This window comes from Carex rostrata, chromosome 2 (genome assembly GCF_964058835.1).
Source record: "Carex rostrata chromosome 2, lpCarRost1.2, whole genome shotgun sequence".
NCBI classification, from domain to species: Eukaryota; Viridiplantae; Streptophyta; class Magnoliopsida; order Poales; family Cyperaceae; genus Carex; species Carex rostrata.
In genome coordinates this window covers 8781031-8800657 of record NC_135919.1, presented here as the reverse complement: position 1 = coordinate 8800657, position 19627 = coordinate 8781031, and the positions used below count along the sequence as shown (strand labels likewise).

Here is a 19627-nt window from a genome sequence, read left to right as displayed (position 1 = left end):
AATTTTTCCTTTTGTTCAAAGGGGCTTGACGGTTGGATCCTGCCGTCAATGGTCACTGAACGAGATTCAAATCCAATGCAATGTTGATTAGGGATGGTGGGCCGTAGCCACAGGTATTTTGACAAATTTAGACCTGGTTAAAAATTAATGTCCCATCTGTCTGGTCCAATCTGACGGGCTTAAAAATTGAGGCCCGACCCGCCCATGGGTTTTCCCATTATTTCTACACCTGCCAGTGCCTGCCTGCCTATGTCAATGGGCTGCCTTACCCGGCCAGGCCCGTCTGGTCTCATCCAACAACAATTTACACAATTAAGTTATACACCAAATTTTAATTTAACAATAAAATACCATACAAATTAATATACACAATTAAATTACACAAAATACAAATTACCACTAAAATCCATACAAATACAAACAGTACACAATCAAATTACACAAAATATAATATAACACTAAAATAGCATAGTTTAACACTAAATAACATAGTTTAAACACTAAAAAAGATTACACAAAGTATCTCCATTGCTCTTGCGGTGGGGAGAAGGCTAACAGATGAGATGGAGAAAAGGACGAACAAAATGATGGCAAAAGTCGCTACTACGCAAGAAAACATTTTGAACTTAATTTGATCTGAATGGAAAGAAAATCGATTTAGTCTCTTTCTCTCATTTCTCTCGCTGTGGCAGTGGGGAGTGGAAGTCGAGGCTTGCGACCCGATTTTTTATTCATGGCATTAAATGTAGCAAGGACGGTATTCGAAACAACGGCCAGGTGATTGGTAGGAAACACAGCGTCCACAAGGCGGACGGTACGAAGGAACCCGGTCAGCCCTGGATGGTAGGAAGCCGTTGATGTGCAACTGGGTCTAGTTTTTAACTCTTCTGAAGCACACTGCTCAACGTAGTTGCGTCCTTTGCGCTATGAGGGGCGCAAAGCATTGGGGCAAATAGAAGAGCGGAGGGCGCTTGGGCGGAAATTTTTTTCTTTTGTTCAAAGGGGCTTGACGGTTGGATCTTATTGTCAATGGGCGCTGAACGATATTCAAATCCAATATAATGCTGACTAGGGATGGTGGGCCGAAGCCACTGGTATTTTGTCAAATTCAGACCTGCTTAAAAACTAATGGCCCGTCTGTCTGGTCTAATATGACGGGCTTAAAAATTGAGGCCCGACCCGCCCATGGGCTTTTCTATTATTTGTACACCTGCCTATGTCAATGGGCTACCTTACACGGCCCGACCCGCCTGGTCTCATCGCACAGCAATTTACACAATTAAGTTATACACCAAATTTTAATTTAACAATAAAATACCTTACAAATTAATACAAATAGTATACACAAAATACAAATTACCACTAAAATTCATACAAATACAAACAGTACACAATTAAATTACACAAAATAAAATTTAACACTAAAATAGCATAGTTTAATACTAAATAACAAAGTTTAAACACTAAAAAAGATTACACAAAGTATCTCCACTGCTCTTGCGGTGGGGAGAAGGCTAACAGATGAGATGGAGAAAAGAACGAACAAAATAATGGCAAAAGTCGCTACTACACAAGAAAACATTTTGAACTTATTTTAATCTGAACGGAAAGAAAATCGATTAAGTCTCTTTCTCTCCTTTCTCTCAATGTGGCAATGGAGAGTGGAAGTGGAGGCTTGCGACCCGATTTTCTGTTTATCTATGTAACGTCATGTAATTTTAGGTACGTACGATCTAATTGAAAATTTTAGTTTTAAAAACAATAAATTATGTAACGCCACGTTAAATCAAAATACAATATTAAGGTACGATTAAAATGATTTAAATATCTTTCTTCTTTCCTTAATTAAATAAGAATACCAAATAGACACCTTGAATATAATTTGTGTAGTCCGAAATTCAGCAGGGATTAGAACACCATATAATTCTAATTATAGGTCATCCGAATATGCAAAGCTTCAAATTAAAATAATGATTTCAGTAGTCCATATATCTCCCTCTAGCAAAATAACCAACTCAAAATATCTTCATTCTATTATTAAGCACGTTGGGTGCCCGATCCGCCAACGGCTACGATTGAAAGTTCAAATTTCGGATTCAATCTCAGCCCTCCAATTAGATAATCTACCTTCTTTTGATTAAATGCATATGAATAATGTGTAGAAGTCTAAATTTAACTCAAAATATACTCGTCACACATACTGTCACACAAAAAATTATATTCTCAAATTTAATTTTAATTGAAACGTACTGTACTGTATTGTTTCCTTATTTACTTCTCTCCTTATTTCTCTCTTTCTAATTAGATACGACATAATTTGTTTCTTTGTTTCTTTGTTTCCATTTCTTCCGATGGCAATGGAAACCGATTTTTTTATTTTTACCCAAAAATATTATTATTTTAATTAAAATATCCAGCTTTTCGCCAGAATTTTAAAAATACCCAACCCGTGGAATTTTTCCACGGGTTGAAATTTGAATTCCCACCGTGGAAAAATTCCACGGGCCAGACCTTTTTTTTTTTTTTTTTTTTTTTTTTTAAACAGAAATTTGTATTTATTTTTTATTTTTTGTATTGAAATATTAGAAATATTGGATATATTTCTTTGAAAATAGATGGAATACAATATAATTTGATTTATTAGAAAGACTGCAACAAATAACCCGGATCAATATTTTTCAGATCGGATTTTTCGCGGCTGTAAGAAAAATTAATATATTTCTTTATGTGTTATTGGAAAAAAATAAAAATGCTTAGATTCCGAGTTATTGATCTCGGTTCAAAAGTCACTTCTATGTAATCTAGAAAATATTATGATCTTTCTAGTACATTTAATTTATTAAAAGTTATATCTATTTTGAAAAAAAAACAAAAACTTTAATTTATTTAATGATTATTATTCAAAAATAATTCTCAAAATAGATAAAACTTTTAATAAATTAAATGTACTAGAAAGATTATAATATTTTCTAAATTACATAGAAGTGACTTTTGAACCGGGATCAATAACTCGGAATCTAAGCATTTTTATTTTTTTCCAATAACACATAAAGAAATATATTAATTTTTCTTACAGCCGCGAAAAATCTGATCTGAAAAATATTGATCCGGGTTATTTGTTGCAGTCTTTCTAATAAATCAAATTATATTGTATTCCATCTATTTTCAAAGAAATATATCCAATATTTCTAATATTTCAATACAAAAAATAAAAAATAAATACAAATTTCTGTTTTAAAAAAAAAAAAAAAAAAAAAAAAAAAAAAAAAAAAAAAATTGGGTCTGGCCCGTGGAATTTTTCCACGGTGGGAATTCAAATTTCAACCCGTGGAAAAATTCCACGGGTTGGGTATTTTTAAAATTCCGGCGAAAAGCTGAATATTTTAATTAAAATAATAATATTTTTGGGTAAAAATAAAAAAACCGGCAATGGAAATCAAAACAGTTGACGGATCCGAAATTTGAACTTTCTATTTCTTTCTTTCTCTGTTTCTCTCTCTCAAATCAAAACACTTTTCCTATGTCTTTCTTTCCGATGGTTATTCCCTATTTCACTTCCTTATTTCTATTTTTTTTCTTTCTATAGATACCACTTATCTCTCAAATCAAAACATTTTCTTCTTTCCCTATTTTTTTCTTTCTATAGATACTTCCTTATTTCTTTCTATTTTATTTGAAGACACCTGATTCATTTTGTTAAATTTTGCAGCGGCTAAAGGAGAAGAGAGAACACGTCACGGCTTTAACCAAGGAGAAAGCGGATCTCAGTCGAGTTAGTCCTGTAACTTTTTTAAATTTTATTTCTGCATATTTTTTTTTTTAATTTGACGAATTGTTTATGTGAGATAAGTGGTATAGTTTTTATCTATTTGTATTTTACTGTTTTTTTAACAAGAGCCCCAATGGGTTTTGAGCAATATTGTTTAAATTTGACAAATGAGAAACTACAACAACTCTTCAATTAGGTTTGTTTGTTACCATAGTACGGACCAATATGTGCTATGCATGGACTGGTAGGGAAGTGCCGTAACATTATGTTGTTTAAGGTTAAATTGGTCACTATGTTTTCCATTATAATATTACAGTGTACTGAGAAGGCACATCGTCCTGTGGATTGTGAAACTGACACTAAGTGGTTGATTAAGAATAGTGTTGAGTCTGAGAACATGAATTGCTGAATCACTTCTTTATTATTCCCTTTTAATATTCGCTTCTATTTTACTGTTAACAATTTTTTCAATACTAATAGTTAATATTTGTTATTTGATGTTTAGGATTTTTGGCAAACTCAAGGCCCTGCCCAAAGTGCAAAAGACCAATAGAGAAGAATCAGGGATGCATGTACATGACTCGTACCCCTCCTTGTAGATTTTAGTTTTGCTGGTACAAATTTGATTTTTTAATTAATTTCTGAAACTTTTAGGTTTGACTGTTTGTAAGTTATTCTCTGTAAAGTAATAACAAAGCTAATGTTTGCTTTAATAGGTTGTCTTGGTTCATGGCAGTCTCATAGAGAGAGAACTGGTGGATTTTATTCCTACAACAGCTATGAGAGAGCCAAGAAGGAAGGAGTGGTATGTAAATTATTTTTTTATTGTTGATATTTCATTTAATTTCTAGATGTGAACTTGTATTTTTAATATTTTGGCCTTTTGTAGTATGATGAGACTAAGAAAAGGAGAGAGATGGCGAAGAACTCCCTTGAAAGATACATGCATGCATTATTATGAGTGCTGGGCCTCAAATCAGTCGGTATGTTTCTTAATTAAGGATTTAGTCATAGAATGTCCATTTGTACCAGAAAGTACTTGTGCGTGCATCCTTACAGTCAAAATGACTCATTCAAAAAATTTCAGGTATTTATAGAATATATTATTAAAAGAGCCTCATTGACTCTTTTTTTTTTCTTTTTTACTTCTTTGCTATTGCAGATCTGCGCTCTTGGGAAACATAAAAGGTAGATATTTGTTTTGTCTTCTAATAGAATTTCAATTGATTGATTTAATAAATTTGCTATCTGTCTATGGATTTACTGATTTTATTACGTTTCGGGTATTAGTTATGTACATACAATTCTGAGCTTCTTTCTTTGTGCTTCTGTTTATGTAGATGTGGATTTTTTTAGAAAAAAGAAGCCTGGATTGGGAGAATTCATATTGCGAACTGTATTACATGCTTCGAAATAACTGATGTCATCTTTTATGGTAAATCTATGGGTGTTGCACATTTCTTTGATATATTTGTTTAGTTGCTCTATCTAAATCCCATTATTTGCATAAAATCTATGGGTGTTGCACATTTCTTTGATATATTTGTTTTGTTGCTCTATCTAAATCCCATTATTTTCAATGCAGTATATACTTCTGAATTTGTGGCTCTTTTTTGTTGGAGAGAACTTTCTGGGCAGAAACGGTCCTGCAATGCTTATTTATCAAAATCTACAAACAGCTTGAGGTCCGTGCTTAGAAAACATGTGGATTTTTATTTATTTCTTAATTGTTGTTATTGTTAGTAGTTCTTCATTTATCTTTGATGATCTATTTTTGAAATGTGATGTTGTGACTTGTTGTATAGGAAAGTGATCATACAAATACTGGCACCAGATGTCACCAAAAATTTTGGTATGGTAATATTTTATTTGGTTTGAAAAAATTTCAACTGTTATACAGCCAATTAAGTTTTTTGAGGCTCTTAAGGTTTGTATTTTTTTACCCTGCTCTTCTGGTATTTAGTTACAGGGATATATCAGAATTACACAGGAGATAGTCTTAATTTTGGCTTGCCAGCTGAAGAATCGAAGTCTGAGGGTTACAAAGTGGAGGTGTGCAAGTTTTGATCTCCTTTCTTGTTTATTGCACCGTCTAAACTTTTGGTCAATTGTTCGACAGGTTGAGGGAGCAGCTGCAGATGCAGGACTGTCGCTTATAGAGGTTGCTGGAGAAGCAAAGCATGCAGCTGAGCTGGTCGGGACAATGGGAATTGCGCTGTCAGTTTGTACTGTTCCAGGTCAGGTTATATCAGACCGTTTGGATGCTGAGAAGATGGAAATTGGCCTCAGAATTGTTAGTTAAATTGAGTTGTTGTTTTTGAAAACTTGGTAGTGACTACCAAAAAAATGCATTAATAAACTTGTATACAACAACAAATACTAAATTATAGTAATACAAAGATTATGTAATAGCATCATTTGCACTTGAACTTCTTGTACCACTCACTATACCAGCCCATGGTACTGGTACATTGCGCCTTGCATAAATTTTCAGCCACATTCTCGCATCCTCTTCTGCTCTGTTTGCAACAAGCGTAGATGAAAGCTTTGTACCCTCTAAAAATTAATTCATTCTGTTGTCTCCATAACGACCATAGAACTGACATGAATCTTACTACCCACTCCTCTTTTTTTCTCATTACACTGGTACAGTAATTTTGCCTTGATGCTTCCCAAGTCTCACTTACAGGATCCATTTCCAGCATGATATCTACAAATTATGCCCACACAGCTCTTGCATTACTACACTGGAAGAAGAGGTGGTGGGAAGTTTCTAATGCGCACTCATCACATAGCACGCAATATTTGTCAACTTGGATGCCTCTTGTCAGGAGTACTTCTCGAGTTAATAATCTATCGTGTAGTAGTAATTGTGAGAATATCTTTACCTTGGAAGGAGTTCATCCGCCTGAGTGGTGAAAATTGAGTAGTTGCTTTATAGAATTAGATAGTGCTAAGTTTATTTACAGGCCAGTTTCGAAATCCTAACTATTTTGATAATTCCTATTAGTTCATTTGTCCTAAAAATCGGCAATAATTATAATTTCCTTTCAAATCTTTTGTTCGTTTTTTTTTTTTTTGGTTTCAAATCTTTTGTTCGGTTTCAAATCTGTAATAAGTGCGTGAACAATTTTTTTAGAAAAAGTCAAACCTACTTCTTTTTCATATATAAAATTCTGAATATGTGATATTTTACATCACAAACATAGTCTTGATCATTATATTAGACATGATTCGTATATAACTAATAACTACATGGTCATTATATTAAACATAGTCTTGATTATTATATTAGACATGCCTAAATGCATTTAACTTTAACAGTTGCAATTTGACATTTCAGATTTTTTTTTAATAAATGATCAAGACTTAAGCTGCAATTCTTGAAGTATCGTATTAATTTAACATTTCTAATTTTATTATATGTTTTCAATTTGAACAATTATAATCTACTTTTTCATATTTTATTTATTCAATTTCAGAAATGTTGGACTACATCGAAGAGGGTCAATGGCAATGATACTTCAAGAATTTTTTTCATGTTATATTTGATCATTTTTTCATTTATTGTTCTTTCTTTTACTGTTAGTTTATTATTTGCCTTATCTTTTGTTTTTTTTTCTTAATTTTGTATGAATATCAAACCAAAATCTTTTTATATTTTATTCAATTTTATAATGTCCCCGTCGCAACGCACGGGCACGATACTAGTAACCAACTATGCACCCTTTCAAACAGCCGTGTCTTTCCAACTTCTGTCTCGTATAATTCCGCCCTTCCTATAAATCAAGCCAACCCTCCTCCCTGCCATATCTTATTCCTTTCACAGCAGTCCAAAAAGACTCTCCCAAACCGCACCCTCTGAAGTCTTCCATTTGGTTGGAAATTTTCTGCACCGAAGGTATTAAAAGATCTCATTATTTTGGTGCATAAAGTAATTAATTAGAATACGTTATATTGTTATATTTAGTTAGAATAGATTTTGTTATTACTTGTATGAAAACATGAATAATTAGATCTTTAATTATAATCTGAAGTTTATTTATTATCAAGAATTTCTGAACTATAACTTGAATATGAAATTTTCCTTTTAATATATCTAATTTGATATTATTCAAGTACATATTGTTAGTAGATACTAGTTATAAGTCAGGATATAAAAAAATTTAGAATTTTAAAATTGCCTTATGATTTTTAGTATCTATTTTAATAATACCTGATATTTAATATTAGAGATCAGTATTTTTCTTACGTTACAAAATCTGGAAAATTCCTTATTTAACAATTACTTCCTTCTATGATATCAAAATTTGAAAATATAAATCACTAATAAAGTATATCTTTGGGTTTATCAAAATATGAAAATATTCTTTATTATTAAATGTTTTTTTTTAAAGTAACATTCATTCCTGATCATATAATATAATTTGATACATAAATTATTATAATAAATTCTGGAAATTTTATTATATAGAAATATTTTGCGATACTAAGGTTTTGATATCTCCTTATATCTAAAGTTAGAAATAAATATTAATAGCGTAAAAATAACTGAGATACGTTCTCATTAATTTCATATAAAATTATTCTATGCCAAGTATATGATACACAATATTATAAGAGTTGAGATTAATAACATGCGAAATAGTAATACTTAGTATTAAGGAATATTAGGATATGAGAACAAGTAAATATTTCTAATTAGAAGTATGTTTATTCACTAGGTTCGATATTTAAAGATTTAGGAGGTGTAAGAGACGATCAGGAACTTACTCAGAAATCAGGTACGGGTTTCCTGGACCTTGTCAAATTGTACTTACCGTTTTGTATGCATATTATTTATTCAATTGTTTGGAATTGTGCATGTTGAATCGAACGATCCCTTTGGCTTGTTTAGAATTACAATAGGATTATTTCATATCGATCATGAGACTTGTAAGTAGGGTGTGTTGAGCATAATATCGTGTAGTGTTAAATGACGAACGTAAAAGGTAACGGATATGCTAAAGGAAAGGGGCCAACATGTGTTGAATGCATGTTGGAATGTATACATTGGGTCTAGGTTCGACTAGACCCCTCGTCAACGTGGCGTTGGATGGATTTCCCGTCACAGATCAAGACCTAGCGTAGGGTGGATTCCCCGTCTAGTGAGACAGCCAATATCTAGCGTAGGGTGGATTCCCCGTCTAGTGAGAAGTCTTCCGTTGTTGGATGGATTTCCCAGCGGAGTGGCGTTCTTTCGGTGTTGGATGGATTTCCCACTGGATTGGCAAATAAATGGATTAATAGAAAACTTGAAAGATAATTAAAGAAGTGTATGTGTGTGTGTGTGTGTGTTTTAAATATTGCATAACATGTGAGGATATAATAATTATATTATATTTGTAATAATAAGTAAATTTGACAAATTCCGGGACTGGAACTAAATCCCGTACTGAGAGACTGTTCGATCTCTCACCCGTTTCCACTTATGTGGGTTCCAGGAAATGATGAAGCCGACGAGGAGCACGAATAGGAGGGATACGGATCAGGAAGTCGATGAGCTGACAGCTCAAGCATCTTTTTAATTTATTTGGTTAAACTTTAAATTCTCTTTTTAGAAGTGGATACATTGACTGACATGGCAATTATCGGTTTGTTTGCCATGTTTGTCTTGATCTCATGTGGAATTTATGTTGTGTGTTTGAACTACTTGTGGTGTTAAAAGACTTCGTTTGACTTTTAAATATTGCATGAGTATTTATTATTGATAATGTATGTGATGTGCACACGCCTTACGTATCATTACGTGGCGGGTTGTCTCGGGGTGTGACAATCTATGTCCACAGGGCGGACGGTACATCAGCCTGTTGGAAGTATAATTAACAATAATGTCAAATAACAAATAAACATAAAAAAATATAGGGCAAGACTCCACATCTATTTTATGGTACATCCTTTTAATACTTTTGACATTTGGCATCATCAGGATTGTGCAAATAAGAAAGAGCTTTGATTTGTCATTCACCATTCAAATAAGGTATATGTCAGTATTGATCCATTTGGAAGTTGTAAGATCATTATTTAAAAGAGACATTAACAATAAAAAAAATTGAAATTTTCAAAGAAAGCTAAGTGACGGTCAAATTGACCAAAATTTTATACATGCCTTATTTAGATAATGATGGACAACACATCTACAATTCTTTTTGTTTGGACAATTTTTTGCCAAATATCAAATGGATTCACCATAAAAGATGGCTGTATAGTACAACTTCCCTAAAATATACATGTCAAAGGGAAAAACAGAATTTTTAAGATGTCATATTTTATGTTCTTTTGCAAATAACACCAATTGGTTTGGGATGCTTCAAATAATCAGTCATCCCCAACATTTTCAAAGAAAGCTAAATTTTGTACATGCCTTATTTAAATATTGATGGACAAGACATCTACAATTCTTTTAGTTTGGACAATATTTTGCCAAATATCAAATGGATGTACCATAAAAGATGGTTGCATAGTACAACTTCCCTAAAATATACATGTCAAAGGAAAAACAGAATTTTTAAGACATCATATTTTATGTTCTTTTTGCAAATAACACCAATTAGTTTGGGATGCTTCAAATAATCCGTCACCCCCAAATTTTTTGAGGTATTGACTCAACATTTAGATATAAAAGATAAAAAAATGGGCAACTCATTAGATGTCTACAGTTTATTTATGATAAGACTTTTTTCCTTGGAATCCAAATAAATAAACAAAAGAGCATTATGTGATTCCTAGTTTACACATGCTATTTAGAAACAGATTTGGTTAAATCGGGATAACAAACTTGGTTGCAATTCCTCATTTTTTAGTAACTCAACATTTGTTTAGCATTTGTTGTTATTTGCAAATACCAAAAATATATTGGGCGCTAGTCGTGTATATGAGAGAGATTAGTTTCTTTTCACATGTATAATAAACTAGTTATTGTCTGATAGTTTGCAGAACCTATATTTCTCAATTAAGAAATAACTCTCTGACTTACTTCCCAAAAGTCCCGCAGTTGATTGTGCAAACAGCTCCACAAGGGAGACGTACAAAAATCAGGTTGCGTACTATAGGCCTCGTAGCCCACACCAATTTTGTTGCATTCAAGACCGTCTAGAGTGAATCGAACCCTCTCCAATAACATCCATCTTGAGAAATCTGTTCCTAGGTCTTGGGGCTGCTCTGCATTCACATTCTTCAACAGATAATATAAATAATTAGACAGGCGATCATCTACTTGGACAGGAGAGCAGTAACTTAGCCTAAACTAGTGGTTCAGAAACATAACATCAAGTAAATAACTAAACATTCGGTATATATCAGGAAAAGCTCAAATAGCAAATGGAGAAAGATTTTCTTAAATAGCGGTACAGTGAAAATATTAGTGAGTTTGACTTGCAAAAACCTCAAAGTAGTTACAAGACAAAATTAAAGATTGTTTTCTAGTTTTAATCATTTCATTGGCTGTAGATGCAAGGGAACCAAGACAAAAGGAGATTAGTTAGACTTAGAGATGTTAGGTCCATTCACAAACACAAAAAATATATGGGTATGAGTTTGAAAAACATTAAAGTGTCAAAACAAGCATAGACATATACATACCAATCGTGGGGTCACAAGGTAAAAGTCCTCAAAAGATGGGATGCTTGTATAGCCAGCAAAATCACCAACTAGATTTACTCGCAAGAAGTTGTCATCTGATATTACAGTTCTGTTCTCAGGACCAACATCTACCGCCTTGAACAATGAACAAAGAGCGAAAAAGTAATCACTTCTAAAATGCATAACAATGACATACTCAAGCATGGACTTGTCATGTGTGTCCAGCATTTATATATCGAAGGAGGATACTTGTATCAGACTATTACTATACAGTTCCACCCAGTGTTGTAAAATGCGAACCTATGCGGCGCATATGCGTTTGCGGTTGAAATCCGCATAAAAATTCATTATGCGATCCCAATATGCGGTTCCACTGATTCAAACCCATTATTGAGTTCAGATCCAAAAATTTTCAAACCCGTTATCTAAGTTCGGGCCCAAAAATGACCTCCAAACCCATTATTTGAGTCCGGATGTCAAGGTAATTGTTCTAGCATCTCCCTATCTTGTTTTATAGGAGTTTCAGCACTCTGAATTGTTTGTTTTATAATTGTGGGACTATTTGCTCCGCTCCAGTAGTCCAGCGTATTAGTTATATACCGTTAATAGGGGAGCGCTTCTATTCACCATTTCACCTTCATGTGCAGCTGGCCCATTTATGTAAATAGGAAATGTAATTTGGCGCTATTGGCCCAAGAGAAAAAAGTTTTCACGAACAACAATTTGATTTGCTTTACCTTTTGACTCAATTGTTTTGTTTTCTCTGTGGCAAATGCGGTATGAATAGATGATCTATATAAATAATCCAATATAATATTAAAAGGTGAGAAATATTACTTATATGTTTATAAGAATTTCAATATATTTAATATATTTGATATAGATGACTCAAATATTTAATATATTTGATATAGATGATTTAAATATTTAATTTTTAATGAAAGAATCCGCATATATAATTCTGCATAAAAATCCGCATATGCGGCCGTATACCGTATATGCGGTATGCGGTGACCTTCCGCATACCGCATTTTATAACACTGGTTTCACCAATTAGCATCAACTCTTCCCAATTACAAAATTGAGCCTATTGTACCTAAGCTTGTAATCAAAGGCCCACAAGTAAAGAGAAAAGAAAAAACTGAGACAAAAATGACCTTTTGGGTTATCAATGGATATCAGCTCCGAGTGAACCGGACCTCTCACTTAGCCTATATACTAAAATCCAATAACAGCTCATTTCACACTAGCATTATTAGTAAAAAGGAGTTGTAGAGAGTACCGATATAGAAGAACCCTTCTTCACTTCTATCCTCACATTGAAGCCCAGAGATCTTTTTCCAATTCCAAAAACATGAAACCTTTTTAAGAAACCATTTATCAGGCATTAACAAATAAGGACAATGAGATTAGTCCACGATAATACAAACAAAAAAATTGAAATCTAATGGTCATACCAATCACCTGGAAACCGAAGGCAATGAGTTGTATTTGGTTTTCCTTTAAGCTATTTATCAATTGTTTCAAAATAATCAAAATCAGTGGTAGATCATCTCTAACTGTGTAAGCGACATAAAGGATAAAAGCAAACAAAATCTGGACTTACAAATGCTTCCACAAGACGTTGGTACTCGTCTTTGGGGACCACATGTACAGCAAATAGGCTACATCATTGAAGTTATTAACTAATATTTCACGTCTCAAGTACCAATTAATTACAGCAACAGTGAAGCACATTATTAAAAAAAAATCATTCCATCCAAATAAATAATTACCTGTGTGTGCTCAATTATGTGACAACTTTCATCTCGCAACCTACAAATATTAAGAAAAGATAAGAACAAAATTATGAACAATAAACCAAAGAAAATTTCTCAATACTGGAGCAAATAGATTAAAATGTCAATGTAAAAGATTAAATTAAATATACCTTTCACACATTTCAACCACATCAGAACTAGCATCTAGCTCACACTTACGAGTCTTCACATATAACTCTCCTGGCTTGAAAGCCACATCCTGAAAAGGATAAATGCAAATATTATTAAGTTTCTGCATTGTACATGGGAAACTAACATATAAATATGCCAACATGTAAATTACTATTTACTGTGCAAGTTATTCACCAAGGAATTTTTTTGCCAGCCATAACTGGCATGAAAATACTGCCACACTATACCCCTGGCCAGATTATATATATTTATCATCTTTATTTATACAACAAGTATGTTTGGTTCTTAATGGTCTAAATATAACATATAAAAAAGGAAAACAGAGACAAAAGTGAGAAAATCTTATACTACCCGAATGTATGTCAGTTCATAGAGAGCATAAGCCGCCGATTTGTTAATGGTGATTACAAGAGGAGATCGAATTGTTTGCATAGTTTGAGTGTCGTTTCGTTCTACTTCAACCAGTTGAGCCGCAATCGATGCCTCCCCTCCACTCTGCCAAATCCAAAAAAATCCTTTTCCTCAAATTCTACAAACAATATTCAAAATTAGAAATTACTATTGGTTCCTTACGGATCCGCTAGGCACAGCAATATTAAGCACGATCTTGTTCTCGCACTTGAGATTTTTGAATGGGGATTCGGAGTCTCTGATACAGCGCTCCAACCTTGACTTGGGGAGTATCTCCACTGCTCTTGTGGTGGAGAATAAGACGAACAAAATAATGGCAAAAGTCGCTACGCGAGAAAACATTTTAATTTGAACGAAAAGAAAATAGTTTCTTTCTCTCCTTTCTCTTTTGCGTGAAAGAAGTAACGACGATGAGCCTTTATCTCTCCTCTTCGTTTCGTCCCTCTTTAGAATCTAGGGTTTCGTTAAGTGGTGTGCGAGAGGGGTTTGAGGAGAGGCTGTGTGTGACATAGAAGAGGCGGCGAAGGGGGTTCAGGGGGCACGGAGGGGAAAAGGGTGAGAGGGTAAGTATTCTATTATGTTGGCGAAGAGAGGAGAGGGAGAGGTGTTGGCGAAGAGGTTTACTGGAGGAGAAAAGTGTTGGCGAAGAGAGGAGAAGAGTCTACTGGAGGAAATTAAATTTTCTGTAATATTCCAATTTTACCCATTAATCAATCAACGGTTCTAATTTGTTGGTCCATATTTGCTACTGTAGCAACTGTCCATAGAAGCATCACTCTTTAAATATATATAAGGTGAAAGATATAAGTGTATTATAATATGTTTTATGTATACTAGTCAAGGGATACTAGTACACATGTTAGATTCATCTCTCCCTCAATCATTTCACTTGTTCAGGTATTTTTGGGAGATGTTTATACAAGTTCTAGTTAATTATTGACTTAGGCATCCAAACAACATTCGACATGTTGCTCTTTCTCCTAAACCAACATTCTATTAAGGTATGTCCTAGTTGACAACAATAGTGACACGATATTGATTTTGTTTTATTTATGGATTTAGACGAATAAATTTTGTTGAAGTTTAATTTGTGAAGTGACTTGCTAGAATTCGATCTATTTGATTCTTGAGCATTGTGTAGGGATAAAGACCTATTGACATTTCTAGTTGATTTTGAGTATTGATCATTTTTTAGAATCTTATAACTACCATTTTTCGACTTATCTTTCATTTGTGGTGTGTTTTTTAATACAATGTTGGGGAACACCTCTATGTGATCCATTTCTTTGGATCTTGTTAATTGAATAAATCTTATTATCAAGATATCTACCTAATATTCCTTGACTAACATTGTTTCGGTTCGGTTATTTCAGTTTTGAAAATTTTCAAATCAAATCGAACCGAAGTTATAATTCGATTTTAAAAAGCAAACCGAACTGAACCATTAAATCGAAAAAACTGAACCATTTGAACTGAACTAATTCGGTTCAGTTCAAAACCGAATAAACCAGACCCAATGAAGACCCCTATATATACATAATATATGTAATACATATTTTCATTATAGAGTACATATTATTATAAAATAATTATAAAGGATATGTTAGAATCATTTGTAATGATATTATTTTTTGAAATAGTGTTGTTACTATGGATCAAAATGCAATCAAAACACCACTATTTCAAAAAGGATACTACTTTTACAATTCAAACCCATCTATAATGTTGTAAATTGAAAATTTCAACAAATCCTAATGCAGACTCTGTACATCATATAATGTTGTAAATTGAGAGTTTTGACAAATCCTAATACCTACGTTGTATATTTTAAGCTTTGTCGATACAATTTCAAAAATTATATGCACACTAGACACTACAATTACGTCAATTTACAGAGGATAAAAAACTATAAATTTGGTATAGTATGTGGTTAAATTCATAATTGTGTGTCATGTAAGCTTATTCTTAAAAATAAAACATAATTCATTTGAAATTTAGTTGAGAAGTTTATATATATGTTACACGTATGGCATGTATTTTTGAAAAAGAAAATTGATATAGATTGATATTTTTGTTTACCTTTTGATATTGCATGCATATTTGTTATTTTACCGAGTGCTGGCAAAACTAACGATAGAAATATGACATACAAAGAAATTTTTTTTTCTTAGGCTTTTTTAAAAAGGGAGATGCATCCAATCCATACAAAATTTACCAAACACATATCAAGCAGTAATGTTAAGGGATGGAGAGTTTCTAATTTGAGTAATCGAAAGAAAATTGTATTTTATGAGATGTCCATGTTGATACGGGCTATCTCGGGACAGCGGGCCGTATGCTAAAATGGACTTGGGCTGGGCTCTTCCTGCTAGAGGTAGCAGGCTAAGAAATCACTAAGTGCTGAAGATCAGGTGATGATCTTGGTTCTCAGGGATCAGAGGAGGACCCCGGAGAAGGATGAATGGCCTCAGGTCTTGAGAGTCGAGTGCGGACCTTGGAGACTGAGGGGTGATCTCGGAGATATTGTACTCTAACCTGTGTAATATCCCTCAGAGTGTTAGTGTGTTGCTTGAGATCGTTCGCCATTTTTCTTGTAAAAAAAAGGCTTTATATAGTCTCCCCTCTGTCTAATGAACCGCCTCACAGATAGAGGAGTTACACAGATCCATGGGACAGCTATGTAATTGTGGTATCATGGCCACGTCGTAACCGATCTCACAGGCAATCGTGTCATAACCGTCCTCACGAGCGGTTATGTTATAACCGACCTCGCGAGTGGTTATGTCGCCTGATAGGTGGTTTATTATCATTCAAAGCCGGGTAGACTTGTTCTTCTGGCCCACTTATTCTGGGCAGCATAGAGTTTCAGCGAGTTGGACTCCAATACAGACTTGTGCATTTGAATCCAGGTTGGCCTTTATTCAAGGTCTGAATTCTGGCCTTGTTCATGACCCATATTGGAGCTAAAAAGGCCTTAGAAACTTGGCCCTATCATTAGCCCCCGAAGTCAAAATGTGTCTCATGTAGATGCTTTTGACTTAAGCAATAACAATAATTAGAAGTAAAGAGGATTCAGAATCATCCCGGGAAAAATAATGTTTTAATTTCAAATTAGTCATGCTACATATTAGGAGCTGTCTTTCGACTTGATAGAGAAAATATGCGACATCTTTATAAAACATAATGTAAATATTCTACTCAGAGTCAGAATGCCATTGTTGTTTGCGTCATCGTTTCATCCTAAGTCATTTGGATTTTTCTAACGCACAAGGTGGGCAAATGAAGTGTCTCCATCTCGAATCATCCATATTTCGTGGTAGATATTTCGTAATACATGGAGGATGAAATGCTTCTTTACATTCGAAGCATATGATCATGTCGTCACGTTTTTCGTATTGCTGACATCTTGGACAAAAGTCTTCTTTTTCTTTAACTCGAGTTGGACGTATGTCCGTTTCTGGGATCTGGCGAACGCGTTCCTCTTCTCGGACTTGCATTTATAAAACTTCTTCATCCGGGATCTGATGGAAGTCTTCTCCATCTCGAAACCCCGTTCGTGACATTTTATCATCCACGATTCATTCGAGATTAGCATTCATATTTATTTTCTCAAGGGTTATCTATGTTTTTGCTCGTTGTTTCATTGTATATATGGTTGTATATTAGCATTCATATGGTTGTTTCATCGTATATATGATTTCGCAAAGGACGCAACTAGCTGAGCAGTGTGCTTCAGAAGAGTTAAAAACAGGACCCAGTTGCACACCGACGGCTTCCTTCCGTCCAGGGCTGACCGGGTTCCTTCGTACCGTCCGCCTTGTGGACGCTGTGTTTCCTACCAGCCACCTAGTCGTTGTTTTGAATACCGTCCTTACTACATTTAATGCCATGAATACAAAAATTGGGTCGCAAGCCTCCACTTCCACTCCCCACTGCCACAGCGAGAGAAAGGAGAAAAAAGAGACTGAATCGATTTTCCTTCCGTTCAGTTCAAAATGTTTTCTCGCGTAGTAGCGACTTTTTCCATCATTTTGTTCGTCTTTTTCTCCATCTCATATGTTGGCCTTCTCCCCACTGCAATAGCAGTGGAGATACTTTGTGTAATCTTTTTTAGTGTTTAAACTATGTTATTTAGTGTTAAACTATGCTATTTTAGTTTTAAATTCTATTTTGTGTAATTTGATTGTGTACTGTTTATATTTGTATGGATTTTAGTGGTAATTTGTATTTTGTAAAATTTAATTGTGTATAATATTTGTATTAATTTGTATGGTATTTTATTGTTAAATTAAAATTTGATGTATAACATAATTGTGTAAATTGCTGTTGGATGAGACCAGGCGGGCCGGGCAGGGTAAGGCAGCCCATTTACATAGGAAGGCAGGCACTGGCAGGTGTAGAAATGATGGGAAAGCCCATGGACGGGCCGGGCCTCAATTTTTAAGCCCGTCAGATTAGACCAGACAGACGCATTATATGTCCTTTTAAATTTAGAAAACTTTTTCGGACCGTTCGTTTTCACGCGGAAAATCAACGGTCGATCTTCAACAAAATCATTCAATATCTGATCTAAAATGATCAAGATATGACATTGAAGATAACCAACATATGTTTGAAAGTTTTATTATGTATGAACTTCAATCCAACGAGAAGTGCTCACGGCCATACGATGCTTCAATTTTTGATCAACTAGATGGAATGATAAATCAAAATAAAATTTTATCAAAATTGGTTGGAAGACACTAAATGAAGTGCTCTTCGACCAATGAATCGGGTCGCAAGCCTCCACTCCCCACTGCCACAGCGAGAGAAATGAGAGAAAGAGACTAAATCGATTTTCTTTCCATTCAGATCAAATTAAGTTCAAAATGTTTTCTTGCGTAGTAGCAACTTTTGCCAACATTTTGTTCGTCCTTTTCTCCATCTGATCTGTTAGCCTTCTCCCCACCGCAAGAGAAATGGAGATACTTTGTGTAATCTTTTTTAGTGTTTAAACTATGTTATTTAGTGTTAAACTATGCCATTTTAGTGTTATATTATATTTTGTGTAATTTGATTGTGTACTGTTTGTATTTGTATGGATTTTAGTGGTAATTTGTATTTTGTGTAATTTAATTGTGTATATTAATTTGTATGGTATTTTATTGTTAAATTAAAATTTGGTGTATAACTTAATTGTGTAAATTGCTGTTGGATGAGACCAGGCGGGCCTGGCCGGGTAAGGCAGCCCATTGACATAGGCAGGCAGGCACTGGCAGGTGTAGAAATAATGGGAAAACCCATGGGCGGGTCGGGCCTCAATTTTTAAGCCCGTCAGATTGGACCAGACAGATGGGACATTAATTTTTAACCAGGTCTAAATTTGTCAAAATACCTGTGGCTACGGCCCACCATCCCTAATCAACATTGCATTGGATTTGAATCTTGTTCAGTGACCATTGACGGCAGGATCCAACCGTCAAGCCCCTTTGAACAAAAGGAAAAATTTTCACCCAAGCGCCCGCCCCCCTTCTATTCGCCTCAACGCTTCGCGTCCCTCCCAGCGCAAAGGACGCAACTATGCTGAGCAGTGTGCTTCAGAAGATTTAAAAACTAGACCCAATTGCACACCGGCGACTTCCTTCCGTCTAGGGTTGACCGGGTTCATTCGTACCGTCCGCCCTGTGGATGCTGTGTTTCCTACCGACCACCTGGCAATTGTTTCGAATACCGTCCTTGCTACATTTAATGCCATGAATAAAAAAATCGGGTCGCAAGCCTCCACTTCCACTCCCCACTGCCACAGTGAAAGAAAGGAGAAAAAGAGACTGAATCGATTTTCTTTCCGTTCAGATCAAATTAAGTTCAAAATGTTTTCTCGCGTAGTAGCGACTTT

At 34.4% G+C, this 19627-nt stretch overlaps 1 protein-coding gene and 1 long non-coding RNA gene across 5 annotated transcripts; one reads left to right on the top strand and one right to left on the bottom strand.

Moving 5' to 3' along the window:
• The first annotated feature begins 3425 nt into the window (after nt 1-3425).
• Nucleotides 3426-6826, top strand: LOC144573093 (uncharacterized). Of its 4 annotated transcripts, none has more exons than XR_013517878.1 (10): nt 3426-3538; nt 3710-3772; nt 4275-4383; nt 4486-4574; nt 4659-4752; nt 4932-4957; nt 5110-5204; nt 5355-5454; nt 5575-6006; nt 6459-6826. It is a non-coding gene; the product is annotated as an uncharacterized LOC144573093 (long non-coding RNA). The 4 variants fall into 4 exon arrangements; XR_013517879.1 differs by having other exon boundaries at nt 5575-6062; XR_013517881.1 differs by having other exon boundaries at nt 5575-6062; nt 6447-6826.
• A 2759-nt stretch (nt 6827-9585) lies between these two features.
• On the bottom strand, nt 9586-16338 carry LOC144547571 (protein HAPLESS 2-like). The gene is made up of 9 exons (XM_078296246.1): nt 16288-16338; nt 13693-13836; nt 13320-13408; nt 13165-13204; nt 12847-12896; nt 12672-12750; nt 11390-11524; nt 10785-10982; nt 9586-9615 (listed from the first exon to the last, which is right to left on the bottom strand). The coding sequence occupies exons 1-9, from the start codon at nt 16336-16338 to the stop codon at nt 9586-9588; spliced, it is 816 nt and encodes a 271-aa protein (XP_078152372.1).
• Between the last annotated feature and the right edge of the window lie 3289 nt (nt 16339-19627).

Bases quoted from the DNA above. Each gene is read 5' to 3' on its own strand.
- LOC144547571 (XM_078296246.1), bottom strand. From the start codon at position 16,338: ATGGCGAACGATCTCAAGCAACACACTAACACTCTGAGGGATATTACA. The intron at 13,205-13,319 runs GTATATTTAATT...TAATATTTGTAG, and splicing joins GTGGTTGAAATGTGTGAAAG to GTTGCGAGATGAAAGTTGTC. The intron at 12,897-13,164 runs GTAATTATTTAT...ATTGATAAATAG, and splicing joins ACATAATTGAGCACACACAG to CTTAAAGGAAAACCAAATAC.